This window comes from Rhincodon typus, chromosome 17, assembly GCF_021869965.1.
Source record: "Rhincodon typus isolate 14 chromosome 17, sRhiTyp1.1, whole genome shotgun sequence".
NCBI lineage: Eukaryota > Metazoa > Chordata > Chondrichthyes > Orectolobiformes > Rhincodontidae > Rhincodon > Rhincodon typus.
The window spans coordinates 7,124,935-7,138,968 of NC_063348.1; the positions used below are offsets into that span (position 1 = coordinate 7,124,935).

Below are 14,034 nucleotides of genomic sequence, written 5' to 3' on the forward strand. Positions count from 1 at the left end.
TTCGGGCCTAGACCCTTCATCAGAAAAGGGTCTGATGAAGGGTCTAGGCCCGAAACGTCAGCCTCTCTGCTCCTATGATGCTGCTTGGCCTGCTGTGTTCATCCAGCCCTGCATCTTGTTGTCTCGGATTCTCCAGCATCTGCAGTTCCTACTATCTCTGATTAATCGGTCAGCTTGGTTTTTAATGGTGGTGGTAGAATGTTGGCAAAGGCAGCAGAAGACCTGTCTTCTATATTTGTAATAGTGTCACAGTCATCTCAACTGACCGGTTTAAACTCATGAGAAGAATGGACTACTTAGTAGTACAATGCGCTCTGTCTCTCTCAAAACCATACCGAGAGATATCACACAATGTGCTCAATCCCTGATTGTGGTTTGAACCCACAACCTGCTGACTCTGAGGTGAAGTAATTTGATGGACAATGAGAATTAGGATGTTTTCTTTATTCTATGCGACAGGATTCAGGTATGGATTGATTTATTTGGCCAGTAAGTGTTCACATTTTTGAATTGTTTTTATATTTACTAAGAATTAATGTATGCCCTTTTAAAATGGATCACTTCCACGATTATCCACCAGATGTTATGAAGGAATTTTTATTTGAAATAGGGAGTCTTGTGCTCACTGCCATTATTCTAACCTAAAACCATTCTAATTCTTGATTTCTGATCATTGAAGATGGTATGACTCATACGCTACAGCCTCCAATGGTCAGAAATGGGAAATGCTCTGGTTAATGCAGGGCCAAGCTATACTGGTCCAGCACAGTCAATGTTTCCTCCGTGGCAAGTTAGGAACTTAAGTCAGTGCAGATCGGAAAGTGAGAGATGGACAATCAGTAAGGGATGTATCAGGGGTTGGGGTACTGTGCAGATCTGGCCAAATTTAAATAAAAAACGAATTCTGCCACATTGATTTAAGAATCCTGTCTGATTGTGTTTACAGTTGGAACTACAACTTGAGGAGTATAACTATGAACACACAGAGACGAGGATTCAGAATGAAAGATTGAGGCAGCTGAATGAGGACTTGCAGGACCAGCTGGATCGGATGAAGCAAGACTTAGAGATGACACGACTAAACCTTCAGGTCCTTCAAGATGAGGCTCGCTATGAACATCAGCAGAAAGCCAGGTAGGTTTCTTTACTAATTGAGTTCAATAGGCAAAATGCTTGTCAGCCATTATTGTTTACCAGGGGATTCAGGTCAGCTCCTGTACTTTTCTTCAATCTCATACTCTACACAACCATCATCATCCCTGTTGACCAATGGGAGAGCAGCTAAGATAGCTTTAGAGTCCTTAGGAACACAAGGCTAATCCTCAGGATATTGCTGGGACCCAACCTGGGAAGAAGAATCATAGCAGCATTAAAAACAAACTCTTGCAACAATTCTGTTTATTATTGACAAAAATGGTAGGCAAAGGAAAGAAACAGTTGTTTAATTGGCAGCCAAGAATCATCCAAAACAAAACAATCATCCAAATAGAGAATGAAGGTTTTGTTTAGAGTTGGACGTGTTGAGTGACCTTTGTGGGGTCTGTGGGACAAAGTAAATGGTTGCAGAAGTTCGTGTAATGAGTTCTGTGGAAATACATCCTATCAGTTGACAATAGGTAAGGTATGCTTTTGCCAGTTCCTGATCATGACCAAGTCGAAAAATCATCACTACCTTCCAAAACAGTCTTCGGCCAGAGGTTAGATTTTAATTACCGACTCTAAGGAAAGAAAAGTTTGCTTTCTGCATCTCCACTCCTCCTGTGCTCTGCTGGCTTTCAAGAAAGGTTATCCTTCACAGCTATTTGGTCACAGATAAAGTTGCAAAACAGAACAGAATGATGAAGTTGATTTCTGATGGGGATTTGAGTATTCAAGGTACACTTCAGAAGTGATTCCTCTGTTATGGAGCATTTTGCCCACATCTTGATGTGATGACGAGGTGCTATGTATAAGAGAATTCTTTGGTTGACTAGATCGGCAGTGTAATTTAAATGTGGATTGTGTCTAATCAGTGTGTGCTGTCGTTTAGAAGTCAATTTGTTTGTCATCCATAAATAGATTAAAATATGAATTCATCTGGAACCCTCTGACCTTTTAGTGTATGTTTCTATTGATCATTTGACCATCGTTTCTAAATTAAGTTATCTGACCACAGTGCATTGAGTATAGGAACTGGGAGGTCATGTAGGGGCTGTAGAGGACATTGGTAAGGCCACTTTTGGAATATTTCATTCAATTCCGGTCTCCCTGCTATTGGAAGGATGTTGTGAAGCTTGAAAGGGTTCAGAAAAGATTAGCAAGAATGTTGTCAGGGTTGGAGGGTTTGAGCTATGGGGAGAGGCTGAATAGGCTGGGGCTATTTTCCCTGGAGCATCGGAGGCTGTGGGATGACCTTTATAGAAGTTTATAAAATCATGAGGGGCAAGGATAGGGTGAATAGCCAAGGTCTTTTCCCTGGATTAGGGGAGTCCGGAACTAGAGGGCATAGGTTTAAGGTGAGAGGTGAAACATTTAAAAGGGACCTAAGGGGCAACTTCTTCAAGCAGAGGGTGATGCGTGTATGGAATGAGCTGCCAGAGGAAATTTTGCCCATGGCTGGAGTAAATCTCGACAAAACCACATTGCTGTCATAACCTGAGGCCTAAATCCAAATTTTGTTCTTCACTGTGGCAGATTACAATAGCTGACTACTGCAGTTATTTATAACCATTCATTCACTCATTTTTTTCCCAAAATTAATGCAATAGTGAGTACTGCTGTCGGGAGTTTTTCCACAATATACGTACGTCTTGTGAGATATGGGAAAACAGTTGGCCCATTTAGCACCATTCACAAACCTATTAAGCAATATCACAAGCTAAGTTGAAAGATCTACTTTTATTTACATTATATATTCTTCACTTTAAATATTTGACTCAAGTATCAATTCGTTCTTTTGCCTAAGAGGTCAAGTTGGGAGTAACACATTTAAGTTTAGCATGTATTAAATAATTTAGTAATCTCCAATACAAGTCATGTTGTGTTGTCAATGCACATGTATAGCAAAGTAAGCTGGAGCACTCTAAGGCTAATTGAATCTGATTTATTCTTGTAAAGGCCCACGAATGACAAAGAAAAGATCTGACTAATGGTCCACAAATTGAGTGAAAAATTAAAGATGCTATTGCGAGAGCCTTGTAATTAATGATATGCATAAAGTCACAACTTGACAGTAACATTGGTTGTCTTTTGTCAAGAGAATGGTAACATTGTTGTTGAACTTGTTCTAAGCATCTGTCCTTGATTGTAAAATGAAGTCAGCTTTCAGGGTGAGACAAGAGACTGCTGCCCTATTTGTTTTGTCTGAACAACTATTTGGAGGATTGCGGTTTTAACTCAGTAAGTGATTATCCACGAATCCAAAACTGCTGCCATGCACGCATGAATACCGTTGAGGTCAACTGGCCTTGACAAGCTACAGGTTGCGGAAGGAGTGATCCACTTCCTCAGCCGGGTGCCAAAATGGCTGACGCAATGGCCGCCATGACAGTTGGGGCCAGTGATGTCAGCTGGCCACGATGCTGTGTCCCTCCGTGTGCTCACTTGTTGCTCCACCTGCTGGTGGCATTCACAATCAATGTGTCCCCTGGAACGATTATCCAAAATGGCACTCTGTGCATGTGCAGACATGTCCCATTTCATCAGTTGGCTGTGACAGGATGCAGGAGCATCTGTGGCGATTGCGATGCTGCTGTGTCACCAGGCTTAGGATGAGGGGGCCGTGTGTGTTGGAGGTGAAGGGGAGGTAGAGCTTGGAATTGGGAAGGCAGTGCTCCCCCTTCCTGACAGTGCTTGTAGAGTGGGCTTCTAGGCCGTGTGTTGGTCCTGCTGTGACTCTACTGTAGGAGTACCTTTTTCAGAAACCAGGAGACCATGCCTGGAGGCTGAGGCTGTATTGGTTTCCTCCCTCTCTACTATCTGCTAAGCTCCCTCACTCTTGCTGTTGAAGGAGCAGTGTCCCACCTCCTCACTGGAATATGGTTAAAATGGCTGCCAGCTCACATGAAGAAGGGACTGGTCCGGCCACAATGCTGTGTTTCTGTATGTGTGAGCTTGTTGCTTCACCTGGTGCTGGCATCCAAAATAAACACACACTCCTTTTATCTAAGTGCCTTTTGCTCCAAAACCCTTCAAAGAATAATAAATTAACAGGCATGTAACTGTTGCACTGGTGTTCGGTCATCGTGGGGGCTGGATTTTCAGAGGCAATCTCCTGCCACTTTCTCAATCTCCTTTCTTTCTACACAACAAAAGAGCCTCACACATTTGACGCACTTCCAATACGGGCTCGTTCAGAAGCACGGTACCATTCTGACAGCTCCCTCATAGTGTCGACCCCCTTGGGAGAATGCAAACCATCTCCCTTTCTCACTGTAGTCAGTTGTCATATCCTGCCATGTAGATACCTAGCATCATCACTTAGAGTCATACAGCACGGAAACAGAACCTTCTGCCCAACGTGTCCGCGCTGACCAAGTTTTCCAAATTGCACTAGTCCCATTTGCCTTCATTTGGCCATGTCCCTCTAAACTTTTCCTCTTCATGTCCCTGAGCAAATGCATTTTTAATGTTGTTAACTGTACCTGCACGTACCACTCCCTCTGGCAGTTCATTCCACATATATGAAGCATCCTTTGCATGAAAAAGTTGCCCCTTAAGTCCCTTTTTAAATCCTTACCACCTCACCTTAAACCTGTGCCCTCTAGTTTTGGACTCTCCCACCCTTGGGGGAAAAATAGACCTTGTCCATTCACCCTGTCCATGTCCCTCATGATTTTATAAACCTCTATAAAGGTCACCTCACAGCCTCCAACACTCCAGGGAAAATAGCCCCAGCCTATTCAACCTCTCCCTATAGCTCAAACCCTCCAAACCTGGCAACAACTTTGTCAATCTTTTCTGAATCCTTTCAAGTTTTAAAACATCTTTCCTATAGCAGGGAGACCAGAACTGAATGCAGTATACCAAAAGCATACAGCCACAATATGACATCCCAACTACTGTACTCAATGCGATGACCAATAAAGGCAAGTGTACCAAACACTGCCTTCATTACCCTGTCTACCTGTGACGCCATGTTCAAGGAACTATGAGCCTGCACCCCAAGGTTTCTTTGTTCAGCAACAGTCCCCATGACCCTACCAATAAGTGTATAAGTCTTGCTCTGATTTGCCTTGCCAAAAGCACTGCTGCCTCACAGTGCCAGGAGCCCACGTTCAATTCCACGCTTGAGTGACTGTCTGTTACATTTGTACTCTTGCCCAATGTCTGTGTGGATTTCCTCTGGGTGCTCAGGTTTCCTCCTGCAGTCCAAAGATGCTAACCAGTCTGCCATGCAGAACCTTGTGAAGCCTATATAGATCATGCCCACCGCTCTGCCTTCATCAATCTTCTTTTTGACTTCTTCAACAAACTCAATCAAGTTAGCAAGACACGATTTCCCATGCACAAAGCCATGTTGACTATCCCTAATCAGTCCTAGCTTTTCCAAACACATGTAAATTCTATCCCTCAGAATCCCGTCCAATAACCTACTCACCGCTGACATCAGGCTCACCAGTCTATAGTTCCCTGGTTTTTCCTTATCATCTTTCTTAAATAATGGCACCACATTAGCCATCCTCCAGTCTTCTGGCACCTTACCTGTGGTTATTGATGATACAAATATCTCAGCAAGGGGCCCAGCGATCACTTCCTTAGCTTCCCACAAAGTTCTAGGATACATCTGATCAAGTCGCAGGGATATTTATCCACCCTTTGTGTTTTAAGGCGTCCAGCACCACCATCTCTGTACTATGGACACTTTGCAAGAAATCACTATTTGTTTCTCCAAGTTCTCTAGCTTCCATATCCTTCTCCACAGTAAATACTGATGTAAAATACTCATTTAGTATCTCACCATTCTCCTGCGGTTCCACATATAGACTGTTTAATTTACTCTACCACGTCTGCTCAACCAGAAGCCCTGAAACTGTTGGTTTATCATTCATTCTTGGATTTGGAACAAGTCCATCACTGTTGAGGCCAGCATTTATTTTCCACCCTTGGTTCCCTGAGATGGTGATAATGAGCCATCTTCTGTTTTGATGTGGCTGGTGGGTTTGCAAGGCCAGTTCAGATCAGATATCGAGTATATACTGAAAACACAACGTGCAAGATAAATTACTATACTGCATTGTTCAAGGCTCTGTACACCTGCCTTTGTGTGAACTTCCCATTCACCATTGCTCTTTATATTTCCACATGTAAAATATTTATCCAAGAAAGTTGTCTAATCTGCTAGATAACTGGAGCCCTGGTGTGACACTAACTGCGCATACAGAGAGAGAAGGCCCCCAGGTTCTGTTCCTCAGTCCCATGCCTAAGCAGCAGTGAGGGAGGTACAACATGGATGCATTGTCCAAATGTAATGGATATGCAGAAGCTTTGAAACTCCTGTTCAACTGACGGTAGGCCGTATTTCTATCAATAAGGGAATGGTCTCAGTGTTGGAAGGGGATAGGGAAGGCAACTCAAATGTAACAGTATGTATCATGTGACCAAACATAACTGTGATTCCCTCCATTGAACTTCCACATGGTCAGGCTAAGCTCAAACTCCTGCAAAATAAAATCTTGAAGCTATTATTCAGTTTTTTTTCTGTGAACAGGGAAGTCCTGAAGGTGTCAAAGAACATGCAAAAGGAAAGAGAAAGTCTATTGAGACAACTAGAACTTCTCAGGTAATTCCTGTTTTTGGTATTAATCAATGGCAGGTGTGTAAAAAACATAGCTCAACCCTTGATTGTTGCTATTCCGAAAAACTGCAATTTATTTACATCAGAGATAGTGGGAACTGTCGATGCTGGAGAATCTGAGATAACAAGGTGTAGAAGGAAGAAGGGTCCAGACCCAAAACGTCAGCTTTCCTGCTCCTCTGATGCTGCTTGGCCTGCTGTGTTCATCCAGCTCTACACCTTGTTGTCTCAATTTAATTACATAATGTTTTACTCTTTTGATAAAGAATCCATTTGATGGAATTTATCTTTGGTCATTTTCCTGTTGCTGTGAGGTATTTTTCAATATGTTTATTAAATTTACCAATATTAATCAAAGTGTAAACTTGATGTTCACTATGTTAAACTATTGTCTGTTTTATGCATGGAAATGAGAGCACTGAGAAAAGTACTTCTCCATATTGGGAAATTGGAAAATTGAAATAGATAACCATTCAGCCGCTTAAGTCTGTGTTGCTGTTCCATCATTTCATAGTTGATTTGTGTTTGAACTGCATGTACCTGTTTTTGCCTCATGTTCCTATTGCTCGTATATTGTGGAAAAATATGCAGTCCTGTCACAGTGATGCTGACAGAGTCTGTCCCTGTGGAGTCATCCTGTTGTCGCACTCTCTGCAGGAAGCTAGGCATATGCCTGCTGTGCTAGCACATGTACTGAAACTGTATGATGCTTAAGGAGCAGTATGAAGAAGTAATGGCGAATAGCTCACTACTTTGGATACTGTGGACTGTTACTGTTGCCCCTCCTCTCTCCACCCCCCTAGTAGATGAAACATGCCCTTTGAATAATGGAGGGTTGGGTCTTATAGCGTCAAATAGCAATGGGTGCTTTAATAAATAAAAATAGGAAGTGCTGAAGAGAGAAACAATTAGCGTTTTGAATCCAGTATGACTCTCTTAGTTATTCTGAGCTTGAAATGTTAACCCTGTTTCTGTCTCAACAGATGCTCCCAGACCTACTGAATTTCTTCAGCACTTTGTTTTTAATTTCAGATTTCCAGCATCCGCTGAGTTTTATCTTTCTATGGATGCTTTCATATTCAGATGGCCATTTAAATCAAAGAGCCATGTAATGCTAACGATATGAGGCTCTTAAGCTAACATGATTACTATGGGTCTGAAATGGGGATATCATCCCAGAGTTGTGACTCAGTGAGCAGCATTGAGTATTTGTTAATTTGTTATGCAGAGAGAGGCACGCATATGGCCGCTAACTGCAAATCAATTCTCTTCTTTCAATCAGGGAGATGAACAAGAAACTCCGAGATGAAAGGGATGCCTATGAAGCCAAGAAGCTGGTTAGTCTCAAAAAGCGAGTTGTAGTGCAGAGACGTGACAATTGCTGCTGCTGTTGCTGTCCTCTGGGAAACTGCTATGTTCCCTGGGGCCATTCTAAACCAATGCAGCCAAATTGCACGCCTGTCCAGCCATATCATTGTGCGGGCACTAAAGAGCAGGACGGATAAATACCAAACTGTTTAATTTGCCCAGTGCTGGTTACTTTCAGAGTGGGTCAAGAAAGTAGGTTAAACCTGCTTTCGTTCAAAAGAGTGAATCTCACTTGGAAAGATGTGTCAGGTCACCTTTTAAGATGGCTTCATTTTTCATGAATGTAAGCACACTCCCTTGCACTTGCTGGTAGAAGGTAGATTCTCTGTAGTCACAAGGATTGATAGTTATCAGTTCCAATGTGCAGCAAGGAACAGAATATCTCAATATGACTTCTTTGGTCAGAACAAATTTGTTAATGGATTGTGTAGCCCTTTTCTATCTATACATTAATTTGATGGAATGCTACACCTTTTGGATGTATTTTTGTATGTTCGTAATTATTTGAAAGAAATAGTTATGGCATCTGTCACATTAACGTTTTGCAGTGTGAAACTAATTACTTACCAAAGGTTTCAGCCAATGCTACATTTTACAAACACAATTTCTAAACAAAGTAGGAGCTACTATGCACAAATGATCAGAGGTCATTTTGGCAATGTGGAATAAAATATAGGTGTGTTGATATTTATTAAGTATATTAACATAGAGGATTGAAGTTTGTAGTTTATATACACATGTAATCTTTTTATCAAGTGTTTCAAGAAACCAGAAGCTGCCGTACTGATGGATATAGTTATATGTTGTTACCAGTAGTGTTTCTGCTGCTGTTTATTCTTACAAGATTTGGACATTTTTGATAACCTGACAGAAAATACTTTTTTTCTCCTTTATAATTAGGGACCAATAAATCAGTTTTTACTTTCACCAGCAAATTCTTGAATAACTTTTGGATGGTGACTCAGTTTCCTCTCAGACATTGGAAACTTTCCTTCTGTTTTGTTCTCCTTGCCCATTGAAATTTTCCAATTGTTCTCTACATACAATGTAGCTTTTGGAGGCCTCTGTACATCACCTCCTGTTGTCAACATGCGCCTTGCAAACTGTGTGGGCCGTGCCACACTTTGAGCTCTGTACCCAGATGACCAATAAGAGATTGTCCCACATTTGCCTGCATCCTGTAGGAAATCTCCCTGGAGCTTGTTTGTTTTGTATTTCCATTTAGGCTGTGAAATTCTGGACTCCGGGTGGGCGATGAATGGAGAGTCCCCTTTTGCTGCTGCCTTCAGCCCTTTGTTGCTGGGATGAGTTTGGCGCTCTATCCATGAGGAAAAGAAGTTAGGATGGTGCAAACTGAGGCTGTGAGGAAAAAACGACAATGGTGTGAGCAGGCCCAGCCAGGGAACAACAACAAGACTGGGAAGGGACCAGAGTGGAGAGAGAATGAGGCAATGGTAAAGGTGACTGCTCCTTGAGAGCCAGGGTTCCCCATTTTGCAACCAAAGATTTGTCAGAGGCAGACACAGTATCATTCTTTGAAGTAGCAGCTGTACATCATACGATAAAATATAATGACTCCTCATGCACAGTGGACTTTTTCTTGCAGCTAAGGCCTAGCTGTTTTTCCTCAGTTGCTCAAAATTGATCACACGACCAGACAAAAGCAGAGCAAATTGTTAGAAATGTCAATCGCAGGTTGGGTATATCAGACTTCTTTCAGTTCAGATACTGAAGGCTGGGCTGTGAAGAAGATAGCTAGCTTTTCAAGATTCTCTAGTCTTTTATTCAATGGTCATTGCTTTTTACCCACTGGTCTTTTATTCCCCTTAATTTTATTCCCTTACATTTTGGAGGTTTGAAGACTTACCACAAGACATATAATAGTTTTTGTGATTGCTTTTTAATCTCCATACACGTCCGAACAATTTCCCAAAGGAGAGATTTTGCCATCGATTAGGCTCCTTAATAAGATAAGATGGTGCTGGAGGAAGCATATTAGCATGGATAGAGGATTGGCTATTGGAAAGCAGAAAGTTGGGATAAGGGGATCCTTTTCAAGATGGCAACCTGTAACGAGTGGAATGCCACAGGCATCAGTGCTGGAAATTTATTTATTGGATGTGGAAAGTGACTGTACTAGCCAGGTTTTTGGATGACACAAAATGGATGGGAAGCCAAGTGCATAGGAATGACACAACAAGTCTGCAGAAGCTCGTAGACAAGTTAAGTGAGTGGGCAAAAAAAAAAATGGCATATGGGAAAATGCGAGATTGTACACTTGGACACGAAGAAAAGTGGAGCTGAATAATTAAATGGAGAAAGACGGCCAAAAGCTACAGAACGTAGAGATTTGGAAGTCCTCGACAATAAATCACTCAAAACTACCATCCACTTCAGCAGGTAATGGGGAAGGCAAATGAAATTTTGGGGTTTATTTCAAAGAAAATGGAGTAGACAAGTAGGGATTTTTTGCTAGCACAATTCAAGGTACTGCACAGACCCACAGCTGGAATACTATGAGCAGTATTGAGTCCGTACCTAAGGAAAATTATACTGCAGTTGGAGGCTGATGAATAAGTTCACTAGGCTGATACTAGGCCTGACCTAAGAGAAGAGGTCAAGTAGGTTGTGTTAAGAAGAATGAGAGACAACTTTATTGAAACATACAAGATGCTTTGGGGACTTCTCAGGGTAGATGCAAAGAAGTTGCTTCCCCTTGTGGCACAGTCTAGGATCAGACGGCATAATCTCAGAGTAAGGGATCTAAAATAGAGATAAGGAGGAATTTCTTCTCGGAGGGTAGTGAATCTGTGGAACTCTTTACCACTGAGGCCTGTTGATGTTGGGTGGTTAAGTATATTCAGGGGAGATATGGACAAACTTTTAATCAGGAAGGGTCTCGAGGCTTATGGGGAAAGGAGAGGAAAGTGGTGCTCAGATCAGCCTTGCAGAAGCAAATTACTGCAGATGCTGGAATCCGAACTGAAAACAAAAATGCTGGAGATCGCAGTGGGTCAGGCAGCTTCCATGGAGTTGGAGAAAGCTAACATTTCAAGTCTAGATGACTCCTCATCATCTCTGACGATGAATCATCTAGACCAGAAAGTAACTGACGTTTCGCTGTATGAGATCACGCAATCTCTTTGAACGGCAGAGCAGACTCAATGGGCTGAGTGGCCTACCTCTGCTATGTATTATGGCTTTATTTTTGGATGCTGATTGGATATGGGATTGTTTGGCAAAATCGGAGTCTGGCTTCAGCCACATAAACCTCAAAGGTACAACAATGTAGAGCTAGGTTCAATATTGCTGAATTTGTTCTTGTCCTATTGCTAGGAATTTTTTAATGACCCCAAATTGCAAATGTCCAAAGTAACACTTCTCCCAGTTCTTTTACCATCTCTGGTGAACAAGCCCATGTATCGTTCATCCTTAATGTAATAGGGGACCTGTTTCACCATTGCATGTGTAGATTTTTAATAAGAGATATTGGCAAGTGACTATTCATTTAAAATATCCCCTTTCCCACTATGAGGGTGAAATGAATGCTGTATGAAATCTAGTGCTCACCATCTTGAAACTGGAATTTTTGCAACCTCTCAGATCTAGGAGCTACATTACAAGGATACTTCCTCATCTTTGGAGATGTTGGGAATAGAGATCAATTATTTCTTTTACCTAATTTGCTTCAGGTCACTTTTTACATTTCTAGATGTCTCTTGTGAACAATAATTCTTCATATGGTTGTACAAGCTTATTTTATTATCCTCTAGATTCTTAGGCCAAAATGATTGAATCTAGAAGTTATTCAGCCTCTAGTTATGAAGGTTGCTGCAAGGAATTGATGACAGACCAATGGAAGGGTGTGGGGGAAGGAAGGAAGTATCACCTAGTAACTTTATCTCTTTAAGAACCTTGGTTGCACATCCTGCCATTCTGATTTGGTGATTTGTCGCTGACCTTATTCTGTTCTATGCCTTAAAGCCTTATTCTAAGTTGCATCTTTGATTCACTAACTGTTGCCAACTTAATTGTCAATTATTGGTTGTGTAGGGGGCAAAGGTAATCAATTTTAATATTTTTGGCTTTTATTTCCCTCTACACATTAAAGTGTAGTTGTGTATATCCCTGCACTACTTTTTTCCTCAGAAATTCAGTATTAATAACGGAATATTGGTAGATAATTGTGCTGATAGGTAATCTTCTGGTACACTTGTGCTGTTGGCTTGATCTTTTATGTACTGTTTCTTACCAACTATAGCTGTGTCACAATAGAGCTGTGTGAATGCTGTTTGTATACAACACTCGGCTCTCTGTCTGGCTAGTCACAATTTGAATGTTCTGAGAAGCTAAGGGTGTATTTACACTCTTAACATGCTTCAGACACGTTTTAGAAAGTGCTCAGGAGACACAAGTGAGCAACTGAGAACCACTTTTATAAATCATGTTTGACACCACATTATGTGGTACCAAACCCTGAACTTGGGGGAGGTTTGAACTCTCTCTCTCAGGTCACTGTCTTTTTTTAGTTCTTTTCTGCTTCAAACCTCTCCCCAATTCTACCTAATACTCAGCGCAAATGACATATTCTAATCCATCTCACCAACCATCTATATTTAAAATTCTGGATTACTTCTTTATCCTGACCAGCTACAATACCTCACCCCTTCTATTCCCTTTAGAGAGAGCAAATTTAGCAATTTTGATCCTCATGATCAAATGACAGTACATTAAAATATGCTTAACATCTGCTGATTCAGTAGACATTTGGGCATGGTGAATTGATTAGTTTGAAGTCAAAGATGATGAAAATTAAACTATTTATTATATAGTGCAGGCACAAAGTTATAAATGTGTAGCCATGCCACATTAAACATGAAAACTATACTCGATTGTCTTTTAATTGCAGAAAATGTCAAATTGTTAGAGTACCAAAGTACAACATAACATGTAAATATTTTGATAAAGGATTTATAAATGAATGCTGCTATGTATAAGATTATTTGAGGGAATCCCCAACACACTGGTCTTTTGATAATAAAGTTTTATGATGTCAACAAACTTTGCAATATTTGTTTTAATTTGCAACATTTGTAGCACAGCTTTCATGTGGTACTATAAAGGATTGAGATGTTTCCAACAACATACTGACTGACAAATTGCATTTGTATATCACCTCTGATGTAGTAGAATAGGAACTTCCACGAGTGTTAGGCAAGATTCCGCCAGCTAAGGTATTAAATGAGAGAAATGCTTTAAAGAATCATTTTTCAAAAATCAGTTCATCCATGAAATAACGGCCAACTTAATAAGTTATGGAACGGCATCCACTTACAATCAAGGGGTAATTTTCTAACATTGTGCTCATGGTCTTGTCTGTGTTCTTGCCATTTAGACTAACGGCTAGAATTAACTATGTGTAGCTCACAGCCATTTTTTTCCAAACTGTACTTGCAACAGGAACAGTACTCCAAGGTTGTGTAAAGTCAGAACATTAGGCCTGATTTTAATATTGTGCACCAGTGAGTGGAATTTGAAAGATTGAAAATCAGACCCATTAACTGTGCAATGTAACGGAAACGTGTTACGTGCTGATATGGGATTCGGATGATTAATAGGGTAATAGACAGGCTTGACTGAATTGTCAAAGGGAATCTAAGTAATTGTTATAAACGGCATATTGCCTAAAAACAAGGTGCACATATTTCCCAGAGAATTCAACGTGAAGACATTATGTTGGGGATGATCATTGAATGTTAGGGAGACAAATTAAATTTGAATAGGGTGCAAATAAACTTGATGTTTTTACTCTCTCTGCCTTTAGGTGTTTTAGCACGAACTGGTTAAAACAAGCTGGTACTTTTTAACGCATTGGCTCATCAGCCTGAAGC

The 14,034-nt window shown here is 41.0% G+C and overlaps 1 protein-coding gene across 1 annotated transcript in view; it reads left to right on the forward strand.

Moving 5' to 3' along the window:
• Nucleotides 1–8,438, forward strand: part of LOC109919804 (EF-hand calcium-binding domain-containing protein 4A-like) — a 100,480-nt gene extending 92,042 nt beyond the window's left edge. Inside the window, exons 8-10 of the mRNA XM_048607096.1 lie at nucleotides 947–1,134; nucleotides 6,689–6,760; nucleotides 8,058–8,438. Of these exons, the coding sequence (XP_048463053.1) occupies nucleotides 947–1,134; nucleotides 6,689–6,760; nucleotides 8,058–8,280 (483 nt within the window). The 3' untranslated portion in view covers nucleotides 8,281–8,438. The remainder of the gene's footprint in view (nucleotides 1–946; nucleotides 1,135–6,688; nucleotides 6,761–8,057) is intronic.
• The last annotated feature ends 5,596 nt before the right edge of the window (nucleotides 8,439–14,034 follow it).